Raw genomic sequence first — 16,182 nt, 5'->3', positions numbered from 1 at the left:
CTCCCACGTATAATTAGGCAACAACAAATTTGTGTTAAAAAAGAACAACATTCATTAAATGACATAACATAATCACTAGTGTAAAAACAATATATTACATGCATATAAATAAATACATGTACATAAGAAAAATATATGTAAACATAAAGTAATAATAACCATCACATATATATATATATATATATATATATATATATATATAATTATTTTATGTGTGTGTATGTATATATATATAGTGTTCCGTTTATATGTGTGGAGCTAAACTGATACTGTGTACTGTGCTGGGCCAGTATGATTACATCGGCTAAAACTAGCAGGCAGACAATCAACACTTAGGGGCCTATTTTCATAGTTTTTTTTTTTTTATATATATAAAATTATGTAGAAACTGCAGTTTCTGTATAATTGTGTGAATTGTTCCTATGTACTAATAGCACAATGCAGGAGATTTTCTGGAAATCTTCGGCAGTGTGCTAATTACCACTGCAGATCGCAGTCCCCATTATTATCAATGGGGACTAAGATCTGGCTCCTATGTACCTACCAAACTCCGAAAAGTTACACTTTTGGGAGTTTGGCCCTAGTAGTTTACACATACTTACCTACTCTCCCAGAAGTGTCGTGAGGCTCACAAAGTTTCGGGGAGCCCCCCGCACCCCTAGAAGAGTATTCGGATCTCCTGCATGCCATGAATTTTCTATTGTAATGGGAAGGATGAGGAGATAATTTCCGTGAATCGCGGCTCCGTATGGAGGAAGCAGGGCTAAATGATGCAACGTAATGACATAGGAATCTGGTCCCGCCCACCCAAAGTGGCCACCTGTGTCTGCTCTCCCGGCATCTCACAGGGAGCAAATAATAAAAGTAGGTAAGTATGAATTTACACCATCTTCAGATGGTGTAAACTGCTTTAAAGCCTATGGAGGCTTATGAACAGGAGACACTGACACTGTGCATGTGCAAACGTTAAAGACTTCTACAAAACAACGTGCATGGGAGATCAGTTACCTCAACTGCTGTCCCTGCGAGTTTCCCTTACTACATAGTAGGGATATTTTCATTGCAGAAGAAAATATCCACCACAATTATTAATACATAGACACCTTAATATTAAATAGTTTTAATTAACTGGGTTAACAATGGGTAGCTGACAAAGGTAATCCAGCAAAATAAAATGTAAATGGGAAATTACTATAAAAGTATTTTATCTGTTGCCTGAGTCTGCATAGGCCTATATGGTAAATACAGCCCTAGTGCCATGATACCAGGCCTGATCACAGTCAGTGCATTAGCTCCACAGAAGATTCCCATAAGAAAATTTAAATATACTGTACTGCTAGAGAAAGTGGATATACAATCGTTTTATGATGTAATTAGATTTTAGTTTGAATCTGCAATTCTGCAACTACAGCATAAATACTGTCATTGAATTTAACATGCCATTAAAAAAATGATATACTATTGAGACCATCATGTACCTGGACTACATCATCTAGATGTGGGTGGACCCCTGTCTGGCCTCATATGCTGCCTCTATAGACACTTTCCATCTTTAGAAATGTAAATTGTAAGAAAGGTCTTGTGGGGCAGACGTGTGTATGAGGAAGCATGGAACGGCTAATTTAGATTACCATCTAGCAAGAAGGCAAAACTGAGTGCCCCGTGTGAGGATCGAACTCACGACCTTCAGATTATGAGACTGACGCGCTACCTACTGCGCTAACGAGGCTCTGTACGTTTTGTCATCGTCGACATTATGATTACATAAGTGTGTAGAAAGGTAACTCGTTTGTTTTCTATTATAACGTGTTTCTCAATACTGTTTTCACAATCAGACAGAATATATTATGTTTATACAATGTCCAGTGACACATATGCGGATAACAAATATTACTTGATGCCTTCATACATGCATGTAACTGAACATTTGCTTCAATTTTAGAAATAGCTACCTATATCTATGCTTAAAAAAAATTCCGGCAGCATGCCTATAGATATAATATATAAATCATAACCTAGCAGAGAATCAGCACTGTATGGGAATGGCCTCTAGGTGGCATCCGTTGCGCGAATGTTTTCTAGACTCCCCCTTTATGACGTCATACAATTGGTTACATTGTGTCCGCACAGAGCAGAGTGATAAGCACAGGCAGTGTCACATCACATTACAGAGAGAGAGACAGAGGAGACGATATATCGTGTTACAGGGGTCCGGCGTGTAACTGGGAGGTAAGGATTGGGGAGAAGGAGAAGCTGGGGAAGCAAGTCTGAAGAGCCCGGTCGTACATAAGTAAAATCGGGACTGACAGACCCAAGATGCCGTCAGAGCGGCCCTTTAAACACAGGAGGAGCTTTGGTAAGTGCCTGAACCCTAGTGGGTGAAATCTATATTTATATTATTTCTTTCTGTAGTGTTGGTTTAGGAACAACAGCTGGCTACTGAGTAAACAGAGCACTCTCTGACTCTTTTCTAACATTGTGTGGTCAAAGCACTGGACCTTGGATACAAAACCACAAGTCTCTTGTTATTCTCTGGGAATCTGCAGTCTTGAGATCACTGGTCATTATATAAAACACCCAAACTGTCTAACTGACTCTGCCTGTTAACCTGCTAGATGGATATAAACTACATAGAAAACAGCACTATCCTGTATAACTTACAGTCAAAATACAACTGGACATCACCATAAATATATATAATATAAATAAATATCACTGGACATCACCATAGATATCATGTAACTGCTATTTACATTATATTTATGGTGATGGCCAGTGATATTTATTTATATTATAATTGTGGTGATGTCCAGTTGTATTTTGACTGTAAATTTTACTAAATACATATCACTGGAAATAGCCTTCTTTGTTCCTGTCCTGATAATCTGCAGTCAGAGGACAATAACATGTAAACTTGTGCGTATGTATGTATTTATTTGTGTTCTTTTTAGAAGAACTGAGTGGTATATTTGCCATGAAGAAGTTAATATTTATTGTCATCACTGGTACAATAAATATACTGAAGGTCAGAATGTTTTCACCCAGTCAGAGATAGCTAATAACAGGTGCTGCTTGCGTCACATGATGTTTATCCTCTTGTCATTCACAATTTTCACATCTGTTGTGTTTCCTGTGATTCATCAGTTATGGAATCTGGAGCAATCCCTTTAAATTGAATCTATTTGTGTATGTTCCATCCTGGAACTCTGTACCAACCACCTGTCATGCAGTGGCAACATTTCTATTTTATTTGTCCATAATTTGGTTAACCCAGATCCATCAGTCTGATTAAACATAAAATAAAAAAAATATATTTTTAATAAGTACAGTATTTCTATAAACATGCAAGCAGGGCCCTCTACCCCTTTCACACTGCCAGAAAATAACCCGGGTTATTGCACATGAACGCGCAGCAACCCAGGGTACTGTGCAGTGTGAAAGGGCCCATTTGAAATAACCCAGATTGAGCGAACCGGCATTTCAACTCTGGTAACGAGCAGGGATGAACACGTGTTCAACCCGGCTCGCAGTGCAGTGTGAACGGGTAACCTGGGTCAAGGCAGTCTGAAAGGGGTCTCAGCCGGGTCGCACACGGGATCCAAACGTGTACAAAACCCGGGTGCGAACTGGCATTCGCGATGTGAAAGGGGTATTACTCTTTTGTCTGTCTATTATGTATGAAAAACCGCACTAATGAATGTTATAAATAAGCAGCTCAATTCACAACATATATGTAGAAATCTGGTAATAATAGAGCGCTTGTAGGTGTCTGTTAAAATAAATAAAATCAAATGTGTAGACACCGTACACTTGGAACTGAGAGTATCGTCACAGCATCATTAAGCAGACGGAGCGGACAAACTCAGAGTGAACCAGCCGGCAGCAAGTGAAGCACTGCACGGAAGGTAGGCAGTGATAGGGATAGCCAGATTGTACTATATCATCTCAGTCCGGCTTCTTAGTTGGCAATGTCCACATTGGCAAAAGCAGCTATATAAACATCTTTTGCAAACTAATACCCCTTTTCCACCAAAATTCCGGGTCTGACCCAGAGTTGGAACAGGAGGCCTGATTCAGACCCGGTTGCGAGCGCTGAGCGCTCGTAACCGGGTCGATGGTGGCCCAGAGCGCATGCGCACGATGTGTGCGCATGCGCGAGACCCAGATAGCAACAGGCAGTCCGTCGCTCCAGGTCTCGTACCAATGGGGGCGTGCTGTCGATGTTGAGTGGCAGCACGCCCCCTTTGGTGGGCGGGCCGGGGGGTTGGCTTCCCAAACGGAGGCGTTCCCATGTGAATGCCTACCGTTTGGGGCCGGCCCCACTGACATCACAAGTCTACCACAAGGGTCTCGTCGCAAGCCCGATGGTCGCGATGGTCTTGACCATCGCGACTATCTTCCTGGCTGCTCGCTATAGCTGTGGGTGGTCACCCACAGCTATGCGAGCGGCCAGGAGGCCGTTCTAAAAAAAAAAAAAGACCGGCCCTGATTCAGAGCGAGCGCTCTGTCAGAGCGTCCGGCTCTGAATCAGGGCCCGGGTTCCTATCCAGATCAGACCCGGAATTTAGCCGGCGCCAACTCGGGATATTCCCGAGTCGGCGCCGCTCACACCGCAGTCGGGTCTGCATAGACCCGGCTTTTCCAGCGTGAAAGTGGACACTTGGAGATGACGTCATCTCCAAACGCCACTGAAGCCAGACCAATCGGCTGGCTTGCGGTGCACTGCAGGTCATCGTGACCCGGAGTGCGCCGTACACACAGCAGGTTTCACGGTCTACGCCCGTGTTAAACCCTGCTATTTACTTGGGTTGGATTGTCGGGTCACTCGACCCGGCGATCCAACCCTCACCCCTTTTACACCACGGAGCTGCCCGGGTTAACCCTTCGATAACCCGGGTTTTAGCTTCGGTGTAAAAGGGGTATTACCTATTTTATTTCACAGGTATTGCGCTGCACAAGTGCTCTATTATTACCAGATTTCTTTTGTCTGTCTGTTATTATTCAGTCTTGTTTTACTACCGTTTTGTTCCCAATTGTAAAGCACAACTAAACGTCTTCGCACTATATAAGTAAAGTAAGTGTTAATAAATAATAATAATAATAATAATAATAAATTCCAGTGTCAGAAAATGGTAAAACAATGATATAGAAGTGCTAGTCTTACTTACTAACAGAATGGGTACATGTATAGTTGATTCAGCTATCACCTGGTATGTTTATCACCAACTAGAAATTGAGAGACCACATTTTCTGGATTCTATATAAATGATCTCCTGTATAATAATTAATATGAACAATGTTGTCACTACCACCAAAGCAGCCCATAGGGTTGTTATAGGGCCCAGCAGTGAGAGGGGCAGTAGGGACCGCATTGTACACTGAGCATGCTCAGGGGTTGGTCCCAGACGTAATTCTTTGCTTATGTGCCAGTCAGCATGCTTGCTCAGAAGTGCAGAGTGGGCAGTCTTCCCCAAATTATGCTATGGGGCCCATGGATTAAGTGTAACACCCCTGGATATAGAGCTGGTTTCTAGCTGTTGTGGAGCGACAGGCCACAATATTCATACTGGGATTTGTAGTTTCACAACAGCATGAGAACCACAGGTTGCATACCTACTTGTATACTTTATTATGCTGCCATATCACATTTGTTTCCAGTCTGTTTACTTCTATCCAAGTCTGTCTGTACATGGTATTTGTAAGCTATAAAGTGTAATAACAACAACTTATTTAGCAATGATATAGAACAGTAGCATCTTCCTAAACCTGAAGTCACTGTATATGGTATTGTGCACTATTGCAGTGTTTACACCTGAGTTATACACAGAAGAACGTGGCTCCTATCCAGAGCATATCCTTCCTGGAGCAAACAGTACGCCCTGCTCCCTTCCTCCACACACGGCTATATTAGTCTATGGCTTCACTGACTGACTTGTTTTTAAACATGAGCTGTACTACATTTTAACCCATTCTAATCTAATCTATGAGCTTTCTTATATCATGGCTCTTCATTATTGCATATTGTCAGGACAGGTTTACATTCCTGTATTTGTAAGTCACTTTTATGACCCTCCTGGTAGCCATTATACAGACACATTTACTAGTTATGCAAAGTGAACACAGGGGGCAGTATAGGAACACTTTTATATTTATTTTATTGTCTTGTTTCTTTGTTTAGTTTTTGTCTTTGCATGTCACTTATATTCCTATACGGTAGTAGATAGATGGACAAGAACATATGGTGTGCACGTTCACTGATAATGCCTAGGGCGCTGTAAATCTATACAAGGTGCTCGGTAGTGGAGTCTTGATACAAATACTTCTTCTAAGCTAGTATATTATTTGTAGTACATATGTTATGTGTGAATAACCATCAGAAATATTTTATTGATGGGACAATAGAAATCTGTGGTTACTTATCCACAGTGATGACTACGAGATGTTTCAGGCCTCATTTTGTGGCCCTTGGTCATCAGGTGAACCATGTGGGTGGAACGTTGCTCTTTCTTAAAAGTAGAAGACAAACAAAGGTTATCATAGCACCAGTAATATGTGTTCACAGAGCTGAAGCCATGATTGTCTGGGTCATGCTAATCTCTGATGAGAAAAGATCACCATTCTATTAGAAATGCCTGCAGTATATGAGGTGTGGTTATTAGCAACATTCATAATGTTGAAACCACAGTGTCGACAGTTATGATGTCCACATTGTTAAAATGTTAATAGGCAGCATGTCAACATTCTCAGAATGTAGAGTTAGGCTGTTTGTCGGGAAAATTAGGGTTAGGCACTAGGGGCAGGTTAGGATAAGACACTAGAGGGAGGGTTAGGAATTAGGGATAGCGCAGGTATACTCACCATAACACAGTTCCCTCTGATGACTCTACTGTAAGTGACGATCACATGACCGCCGGGACCCGGAAGATGCTGGGGTTAGACACTAGCGGGAGGGTTAGGAATTAGGGATAGGGCAGGTATACTCACCATAACACAGTTTCCTCTGATGACTCTACGGTAAGTGACGATCACATGACCGCCGGGACCCGGAAGATGCTGGGGTTAGACACTAGCGAGATGGTTAGGAATTAGGGATAGCGCAGGTATACTCACCATAACACAGTTCCCTCTGATGACTCTACTGTAAGTGACAATCACATGACCACCGGGACCCGGAAGATGCTGGGGTTAGACACTAGCGGGAGGGTTAGGAATTAGGGATAGGGCAGGTATACTCACCATAACACAGTTCCTTCTGATGACTCTACTGTAAGTGACAATCACATGACCTCCGGTACCTGCAAGACGCTGCAGGAGCCCCTATAGCCGTCAGGAGCAGGTAGGTCACCGCTGGCCCACCAGGGACAGTATGTCGACATTCTAACTTTTCGACATTTCATCAATGTCGACATGATCAATGTGTGACATTATGAGTGTCAACATATCATGCCACACCCCCTTATATGCATCAGAAGTAGAAACTAGAAGGATGACAGCAGTTGTTACTAAATGATTCACGGTGAGGCTATTTTAGGTTTCCTGTTACTGACAGCAGGAACCCACGATCAGATGGTGATTACGGAGGGAAATAAAGGAGAGTCTAGGAGGACAAAATGCACCTATCTCCTTAGACTATTGATTTTTCGCTTTTCTTGGTCATCCACTTCCACATAGTCTAATCTTGATGTCCCTCCTTTTTATCAGCTGAAAGATGTGCTGAGGTTCGTCAAATCCGTGAGCAACATCCCAGTAAAATCCCGGTGAGTAGCAAACATTATTACTCCCATGAAAAAACCTATGGCAGTTTAGCACAATCACGCTGTGTACACCAAATAATCTCCCTTTCTGTGTAACTCAATTACTCTCGTCTTGAATACTTTTCAAATTTGTAGTGTACTTTCATGCTTGTTCTGTAGTAAAGAAAAAAGTTTGTTGTATTCAGTACAATGCTGACTACCAACTATGAATGTATAATTTGTTTAAGCATCTGTTTGTGATGCCTCTAGGCAAATGGTGAGTAAGATTCATACAGTTCTAATGATAAAATCTGAATATATTATAAATAAATGGATGGTTTATTGCAGCTGAATCAATGTGTATAGATACACAAGTTAAAAACAATATATGTGTTAGATTGCATAAGGAATGGTTCTATCAAAGTATGAACTTCATGTATGGAAAAAATGAAAAGGTACCTAAAAAAAATTAAATATATAAGATTTAAGAAAAACATGAAAAGTGGATAAAAAAAATTATATATATATATATATATATATATATATATATATATATATATATATATAAAATAATAATAGAAAAATTAGAATAAAAAGTAAAAATTGAGATTGTTCAGCACTATGTATGTGTGGTGGAAGAAGGTTGATGTTTGTGCTCACAGTGGGCTACAAACAGCGCATCCAATGTTGTTGATGGCAACAATGTTTCTGTCCAACTTATATTGTATATACATAGTCTGCTGTCTAAAGGTGCCCATCCACTAGACGACAGGCAAAAGACTAAACGATTACGACATTGTAATCGTGCAGTCGTTTGTCTGTGATGTGCCTGCACTGAACGAGCAGTCGTTCAGTGCAGGCTCATCAATCATCTGCAAACATACTGATCCTGATGATATCGTCAGGTTGTACAACATATTTGTACGATGATAGATGTCTAAACGACCAGTGGGAGCGCGCATCGCTGGTCGTTTTAAATATTTTTGAAACAATCTGCAAACGATTATCAAACGATCGAACGATAACAATATTGTTATTGTTCAATCGCTCAATTTAATTATCTAGTGGATGGGCACCTTTAGTGACATTTATTTTCCTAATCAAAGGTTGTGCTTGAGCAGGGCCGAAACTAGTATATCTGTCACCCGGTGCAAGGCAGTAATTTTGCGCCCCTTCCCATACCTGGATTTTGTCCTTGCTCCTCCATAAGGCAGTGCACTAGTCAGTTGTCCCTGGTATAGTGACTTACATTATGCCGCACACTGTAATGCCTATTACCAAAGTGCCACTTACATATTTTCCCAACACCATTTTATGCCCCACAGTAAGACTTCTAATTGCTTTAAAATTACCTGCTCGTTGCCAGGGGGGTTTCCTGCTCGTTGCCAGGGGGGTTTCCTGCTCGTTGCCAGGGGTTTCCTGCTTGTTGCCATGGGGTTTATGCTCGTTGCCATGGGGTTTCACTGGAGACTATGCAGCTTTCTGCATATTCTCCCGGCAGTGCCAGCATTCCCGGCACTTCCGGGAACGCTATGTGCATTGCGCTGGCCTAACAGACACTAGAGGTCCAGTAGGACCTCTAGCATCTGTCTTCTCCTTGGCGGCGGCCATTTTTGGATGGGCGTTTTCAGCAGAGCCCATGGAATCTGCAGCTCCCAAGTCACCGCGAACCCCTGAGTCAGCCCCTTTTCACCCCCTGCATTCCAGCACTCGGTGCACGTGCACCTCTAGCCCCCCCCCCCCCCCCCCCCCCTTTAGTTGCGGCCCTGGCTTGGGAGTCTATGATGACTCTTCTTAAAAAATGTTCATGGTTCATATATTGCAAAAAAAGTGAGATCTTAGAAAAAAAAAAATTCTAGAGTTGCGCGCACCTCTTCCTGCGCTTCGGTATAGGCAGGAATCTGCAGTGGGTCACGGGTGGGTGTTGGTTAGGGCCCCGTTGTTGCTGCTCCTGCTCTGTGTATGTTAATCAGCGCTTGATCCTGTGCGCTGGCAGGAGCTCCGTCTCCGGGTGTTTGGTGGATGTAAATGGTCCGGGCTATGTGCGCTATTTAGCACCCAGTCCTGTACATTGGCTGTGGCTCCGTCTGTAGGTGGTAGTGCGTTCACGGAGTCCGGGCTGCATACATACACTAGTCAGCCCTGCTGGCACAGCTCGTGCCTACAGAGCTGAGTTTGCACGATGTCCCGATGTATGCTGCTTTTTCCAGGTTCTGTGACGAGTGCAGTATGCAGTGGGTGTAACTAACGCGTTTCTCCCAGTCGGGCTTCATCAGGGAGAAACACTGAAGCGCATGAAGAGGTAAGAGGTGCGTGCACCTCTAGAACATTCTTCTTTTTTTTTTATCAGAGATCTCGCACTGTTTTTTTGCAAGATTGCAATATATGAACCATGAAAATGTTTTAAGAAGATTCATCATAGACTCTCTAGCACAGGGATGGGGAACCTCCTGCTCGGGGCCGTATAAGGCCCTCTGAATCATTTGGCCTGGCCATCTGAGCTTTTTTATACTAGCCTCATCTGGCTAGCAGGGTGCCTAGAATGGCACTGTGCAGCCAGAATCTATGCAGCAGTGCCGCCTGGAGCGTCCTTCGGAAGCTTCAGATGGTCACACAGCTGCCCTTACAGTTCCCCCGAGCATCCTCAGGATGCTTCGGGCATTGCTGTAATCACTGGCAATTGTTGCTCTGCCCCCATGTGACGTCAAGCGGAGGGGACGTGGCCTGCAGCGGGCCCGCGAATAATGTTATATATATGCTCTATCACAACCTTTGATATGGAAAATAAATGTCCCTAAGACAGCAGACTATGTATACACAATATACAGTGCCTTGCAAAAGTATTCACCCCCCTTGGCTTTTTACCTTTTTTGTTACATTACAACCTGTAATTTATTTATTTTCTAAAATCTGAAGTTTATGTGATGGATCTGCACAAAATAGTCTAATTTGGTGAAGTGAAATGAGAAAAATATGTATAAAAAAAGAATCTTTATAAATAAAATTCTGAAAATTGGCATGTGCATATGTAATCATCCCCTTTGCTATGAAGCCCCTCAAAAGTTCTAGTGCAACCGGTTACCTTCAGAAGTCACGTAATTAGTGAAATGAAGTCCACCTGTGTGAAATCTAAGTGTCACATATAAGTGTCAGTATAAGCACACCTTTTCTGAAAGGCCCCAGAGACTGCAGCACCACTAAGCAAGAGGCATCACACCATGAAGACCAAGGAGCTCTCCAAACAAGTCAGGGACAAAGTTGTTGAGAAGTATAATTCTGGGTTGGGTTATAAACAAAATAATCAAATCTTTGATGATCCCCGAGAGCACCATCAAATCCATCATCATCAAATGGAAAGAACATGGTACCACAACAAACCTGCCAAGAGAGGGCCGCCCACCAAAACTCACAGTCGAGGGAAAGATGGATGGTGCTAAATACAGGGATATTCTTGAACAAAACCTGTTTGTCTGCCTGTGATTTGAGACTGGGACGGAGGTTCACCTTCCAGCAGGACAATGACCCGTAGCATACTGCTAAAGCAGTGGTTTAAGGGGAAACATTTAAATGTGTTGGAATGGCCTAGTCAAAACCCAGATCTCAATCCAATTGAGAATCCGTGGTCAGACTTGAAGATTGCTGTTCACAAGCGGAAACCATCCAACATGAAGGAGCTGGAGCAGTTTTGCCTTGAGGAATGGGCAAAAATCCCAGGGGCAAGATGTTGCAAGCTCATAGAGAATTATCCAAAGTGACTTGCAGCTGTAATTGCTGCAAAACGTGGCTCGACAAAGTACTGACTTTAGGGGGGTGAATAGTTATGCACTCTGAAGTTTTCTGTTATGTTGTCCTAAATGTTGTTTGATTCACAATATAAAGGAAAAACACAACTTCACAGTTGTAGGCTTGTTCTCTGAATGAAATGATGCACACCTTCAAACAATCCATTTTAATTCCAGGTTGTGAGGCAACAAAACATGAAAAATGCAAAGGGGGTGAATACTTTTGCAAGGCACTGTAAGTTGGACAGAAACATTGTTGCCATCAACAACATTCGATGTGCTGTTTGCAGCCCACTCTGTGCACAAGCACCACCCTTCCTCCACCACACATACATAGTGCTGAAGAATCTCAATTTTTATTTTTTATTCTAATTTTTCTATTATATATATACATACATACATACATACATACAGTCAGGTCCATAAATATTGGGACATTGACAGAATTTTCAGATTTTGGCCTCTATTCACCACCACAATGGTTTTGAAATGAAACAAACAAGATGTGCTTTAACTTTAGACTTTCAGATTTAATTTGAGGGTAATTACATCCAAAATGGGGTGAACGGTGTAGGAATTACAACAGTTTTAATATGTGCCTCCCACTTTTTAAGGGGCCAAAAGTAATGGGACTATCAACTCAAAAGCTATTTCATGGACAGGTGTGGGCTATTCCCTCGTTATTTCATTATCAATTAAGCAGGTAAAAGGTCTGGAGTTGATTCTAGGTGTGACATTTGCATTTGGAATCAGTTGCTATCGACTCTCAATATGAGATCCAAAGAGCTGTCACTATCAGTGAAGCAAGCCATCATTAGGCTGAAAAATGAAAACAAACCCATCAGAGAGATAGCAAAAACATTAGGTGTGGCCAAATCAACTGTTTGGAACAGTCTTAAAAAGAAAGAACGCACCGGAGAGCTCAGCAACACCAAAAGACCCGGAAGACCACGGAAAACAACTGTGGTGGATGACAAAAGAATTATTTCCCTGGTGCAGAAAAACCCCTTCACAACAGTTGGCCAAATCAAGAACACTCTCCAGGAGGTAGATGTATATGTGTCAAAGTCAACAATCAAGAGAAGACTTCACAAGAGTGAATATAGAGGGTTCACCACAAGATGCAAACCATTGGTGAGCCACAAAAACAGGAAGACCAGATTAGAGTTTGCCAAACAACATCTAAAAAAGCCATTATAGTTCTGGAACAACATCCTATGGACAGATGAGACAAAGATCAACTTGTACCAGAGTGATGGGAAGAGAAGAGAAGGAAAGGAACTGCTCATGATCCAAAACATACCACCTCATCAGTGAAGCATGGTGGTGGTAGTGTCATGGCGTGGGCATGTATAGCTGCCAATGGAACTGGTTCCCTTGTATTTATTGTTGATGTGACTGCTGACAAAAGCAGCAGAATGAATTCTGAAGTGTTTCGGGCAATATTATATGCTCATATTCAGTCAAATGCTTCAGAACTCATTGGACAGCGCTTCACAGTGCAGATGGACAATGACCCGAAGCATACTGCAAAAGCAACCAAAGAGTTTTTTTAAGGCTAAAAAGTGGAATGTTATGCAATGGCCACGTCAATCCCCTGACCTGAATCCGACTGAGCATGCATTTCACTTGATGAAGACAAAACTGAAGGTAAAATGCCCCAAGAATAAACAGGAACTGAAGACATTTGCAGTAGAGGCCTGGTAGAGCATCACCAGAGATGAAAGCCAGCGTCTGGTGATGTCTATGTGTTCCAGACTTCAGGCTGTAATTGCCTGCAAAGGATTTGCAACAAAGTATTAAAAAGTGAAAGTTAGATTTAGGATTGTTTAGTTTGTCCCATTACTTTTGGCCCCTTAAAAAGTGGGAGGCACATATAGAAACCCTTGTAATTCCTACACCGTTCACCTGTTTTGGATGTAATTACCCTCAAATTAAATCTGAAAGTCTGCAGTTAAATCACATCTTGTTTGTTTCATTTCAAAGCCATTGTGGTGGTGAATAGAGGACAAAATATGAAAATTCTGTCAATGTCCCAATATTTATGGACCTGACTGTGTATATGTATGTATGTATGTATGTATGTATGTATGTATGTATATATATATAAAAATTTGATCCACTTTTCATTTTTTTTCTTATATATTTGCTTTTTTAGGTACCTTTTTATTTTTTCCATACATGAAGTTCATACTTTGATAGATTGCATAAAGAATGGTTCTAACACATATATTGTTTTTAACTTGTGTATATACATTGATTCGGCTGCACTAAAATCATCCATTTATAATATATTCAGATTTTATCATTAGAACTGTATGAATCTTATTCACCATTTGCCTAGAGGCATCACAAACAGATGCTTGAACAGATTATACATTCATACTCCTATCTCCCCCTTTCCTTTGTGTGCGCCCTTCAAGACCAACCCATTTACTTTTGTAAGTGATCAAGAAGGGATCACACTGGTCTGTGGCAGCCACAAAACTAGCCCCCCCCTTACTCCCCATAAAATAGCATCGGTATCACTCCATTTTATATGGACCTAAATAGATGTTTCAAATAGACTATCCACTGAGCTGCAAGTTTAGTAGTAACATACACAGATCAGTGTGATCTGTGTATGTTACTACCTGTAATAAGAGATGGGGACCCCCCAATAAAGGGGTTTCCCCTCTCCTGAGCACCCCAGGCTTACTCTGAAGTTGGGGCTCTTCCCTGCACCCCTGGCCCGGTGGGTGCAGGGGTAATAGTGTAAAGAATAGATGAAACCTATTGTTTTTTTATAGTGGAACTACAGGTGCCAGCATGCCTGCCCTTTTGGCACTTGTGGAACTAGAAGTACCAGCAGGTGGCCGGCAACCGTACCCCCACTGTAAAAAAAAATAGTCAAAAAAACACGGTTTGTTTTTTTGCCGAGACCCGTGGAGTCTGCTGGAGAAGGGGACCGACCTGCACCAGGAGGTAGGTGAGTATTGGAATTTTGTTTTCACAGGTAAACTGTAGGAATTCTACTTGGACAGGGGGATGTGAACTTCTGGTAGAAGGTAAGCATGTGTGAGTGTGTTGGGTGTGTAATAAACTTTTAAAATCTACAGTGTGCGTGTACTGTATTTTTTTTTTAAAGTGGGGGTTAAGGGTGCCGGCCGCCTGCTGGCACTTGTAGTTCCACAAGTGCCAAAGGGCAGGCATGCTGGCAGCTGTAGATCTACAGTAAAAAAACAATAGTTTTACACTATTGACAATACTATTACCCATGCACCCACCGGCCAGGGGTGCAGGATAGAGCCCCGGGCTTCAGCGTAAGCCTGGGGTGCTCGGGTCCCCACCTCCCCTGAGATCCCCAGCTTGGGGTGTTAATGCTTTGGTCGGGGTGACCCGGTAATAGGGACCCCTGACTGTGGCATTACCCCCCCAGCTAGAACTGAGTCCGGTGCTGGTTTTAAAAATAGGGGAAAGCCCACACATTTTTTTTTTCCCCCTATTTTTAAAACCAGGACTGGCTCAGGAGCCCAGTGCTGGTTTACAAAATACTGGGGAACCCTACTCCATTTTTCCCACTGTATTTTAAGAACCAGAACTGTCTCAGGAGCCTGGGCTGGTTATGCTTTTTGGGGGGGAGCCTACTTCATTTTTTTTTTTTTTTAACATTTAATTTTTTACCAAAGCATGCTTCTATTGAGCGACATATATTCTGTTTATTTCCAAGTTTGCATCAGCCTCTGGGGCAAACCAATTGTTTTGGGTGCACGTAGCACCCATCTTAAGTGACCAGGAGCTATTCAATTGTTTTGGGTGCCCATCCCTGAGGTGCAAGCAGAAATCCTCCAAAAGTAGGGCTTTGGGGCTAGGCGCTTGTGCTGGGTGTGCCTTAACTGCAGTGTGCCTGGTACTTGGCATGGGAGAAGCTTCTTAACATGGCTAATATCTTGCAGTTTGGCGTGATAATGCAGCCGTCGCAACCTGCGCAGGGCTGGTCGCGCAAACCATTGAATAGCTCCCGTCACTTTTAGATGGTAAACAATTGAATTGGCCTCTAAGTGTCTAACTTTTATATGTGTTCCCTTATACTTTTGGAATGCATATGGCACTTACAAAATGCAGGTCTACAAACGTACCAATACACTCATAGGACTGGAGAGAAAAATGGTGGCGCAGCAGTAGCTGAGATTACCACATCTGCCACGGAGCTATCTAATGTCTAGTTCTATGAATAATTTTTATTACTTTTACATGAGGGTGTTGTGGCTAGAGATCTGTTCCTATATACACTATAAATAGGCTATGCCCTCTTGCCCACTTAAAGGTGTCCATCACAATTGTTTTTGTCATAACGCACCAAACAACCCCGACAATGAAACCGCAGAGTATTTTGGTATTAAGTTTGCCATTATTGATATAGTTCCAAAAGTTGTATTTCACTGTGTAACAGACTGACCTGTTCCGTTTCCGTATTTAGGTAATTATTGAGAGATACAAGGGCGAAAAACAACTTCCTATGTTGGACAAGACTAAATTTTTGGTGCCAGATCATGTGAACATGAGCGAACTAGTGAAGATCATCAGGTAATGACGACCTTCCCAAATATATCACAACCTTCCCAATATGAATCACATTAAACTTCCCTGTGACTATCCATGAAATATCGCTTGTACTTTTATCATGT

The 16,182-nt window shown here is 42.2% G+C and overlaps 1 protein-coding gene and 1 non-coding gene across 2 annotated transcripts in view; one reads left to right on the top strand and one right to left on the bottom strand.

Annotated features, from left to right (window-relative positions):
* Positions 1–1,656: 1,656 nt before the first annotated feature.
* TRNAM-CAU (transfer RNA methionine (anticodon CAU)) lies at positions 1,657–1,729 on the bottom strand. The gene has a single exon. It is a non-coding gene; the product is annotated as a tRNA-Met (tRNA).
* A 372-nt stretch (positions 1,730–2,101) lies between these two features.
* Positions 2,102–16,182, top strand: part of MAP1LC3A (microtubule associated protein 1 light chain 3 alpha) — a 29,341-nt gene continuing 15,260 nt past the window's right edge. The window contains exons 1-3 of the mRNA XM_088480641.1: positions 2,102–2,356; positions 7,702–7,757; positions 15,975–16,081. Of these exons, the coding sequence (XP_088336767.1) occupies positions 2,317–2,356; positions 7,702–7,757; positions 15,975–16,081 (203 nt within the window). The 5' untranslated portion in view covers positions 2,102–2,316. The remainder of the gene's footprint in view (positions 2,357–7,701; positions 7,758–15,974; positions 16,082–16,182) is intronic.

Source organism: Taudactylus pleione, unplaced genomic scaffold (genome assembly GCF_031769625.1).
Source record: "Taudactylus pleione unplaced genomic scaffold, aTauple2 ptg000256l, whole genome shotgun sequence".
Taxonomy (NCBI): Eukaryota; Metazoa; Chordata; class Amphibia; order Anura; family Myobatrachidae; genus Taudactylus; species Taudactylus pleione.
Note: the sequence above shows the minus strand (reverse complement) of the source record. Positions and strands in the feature narration are given on the sequence as shown.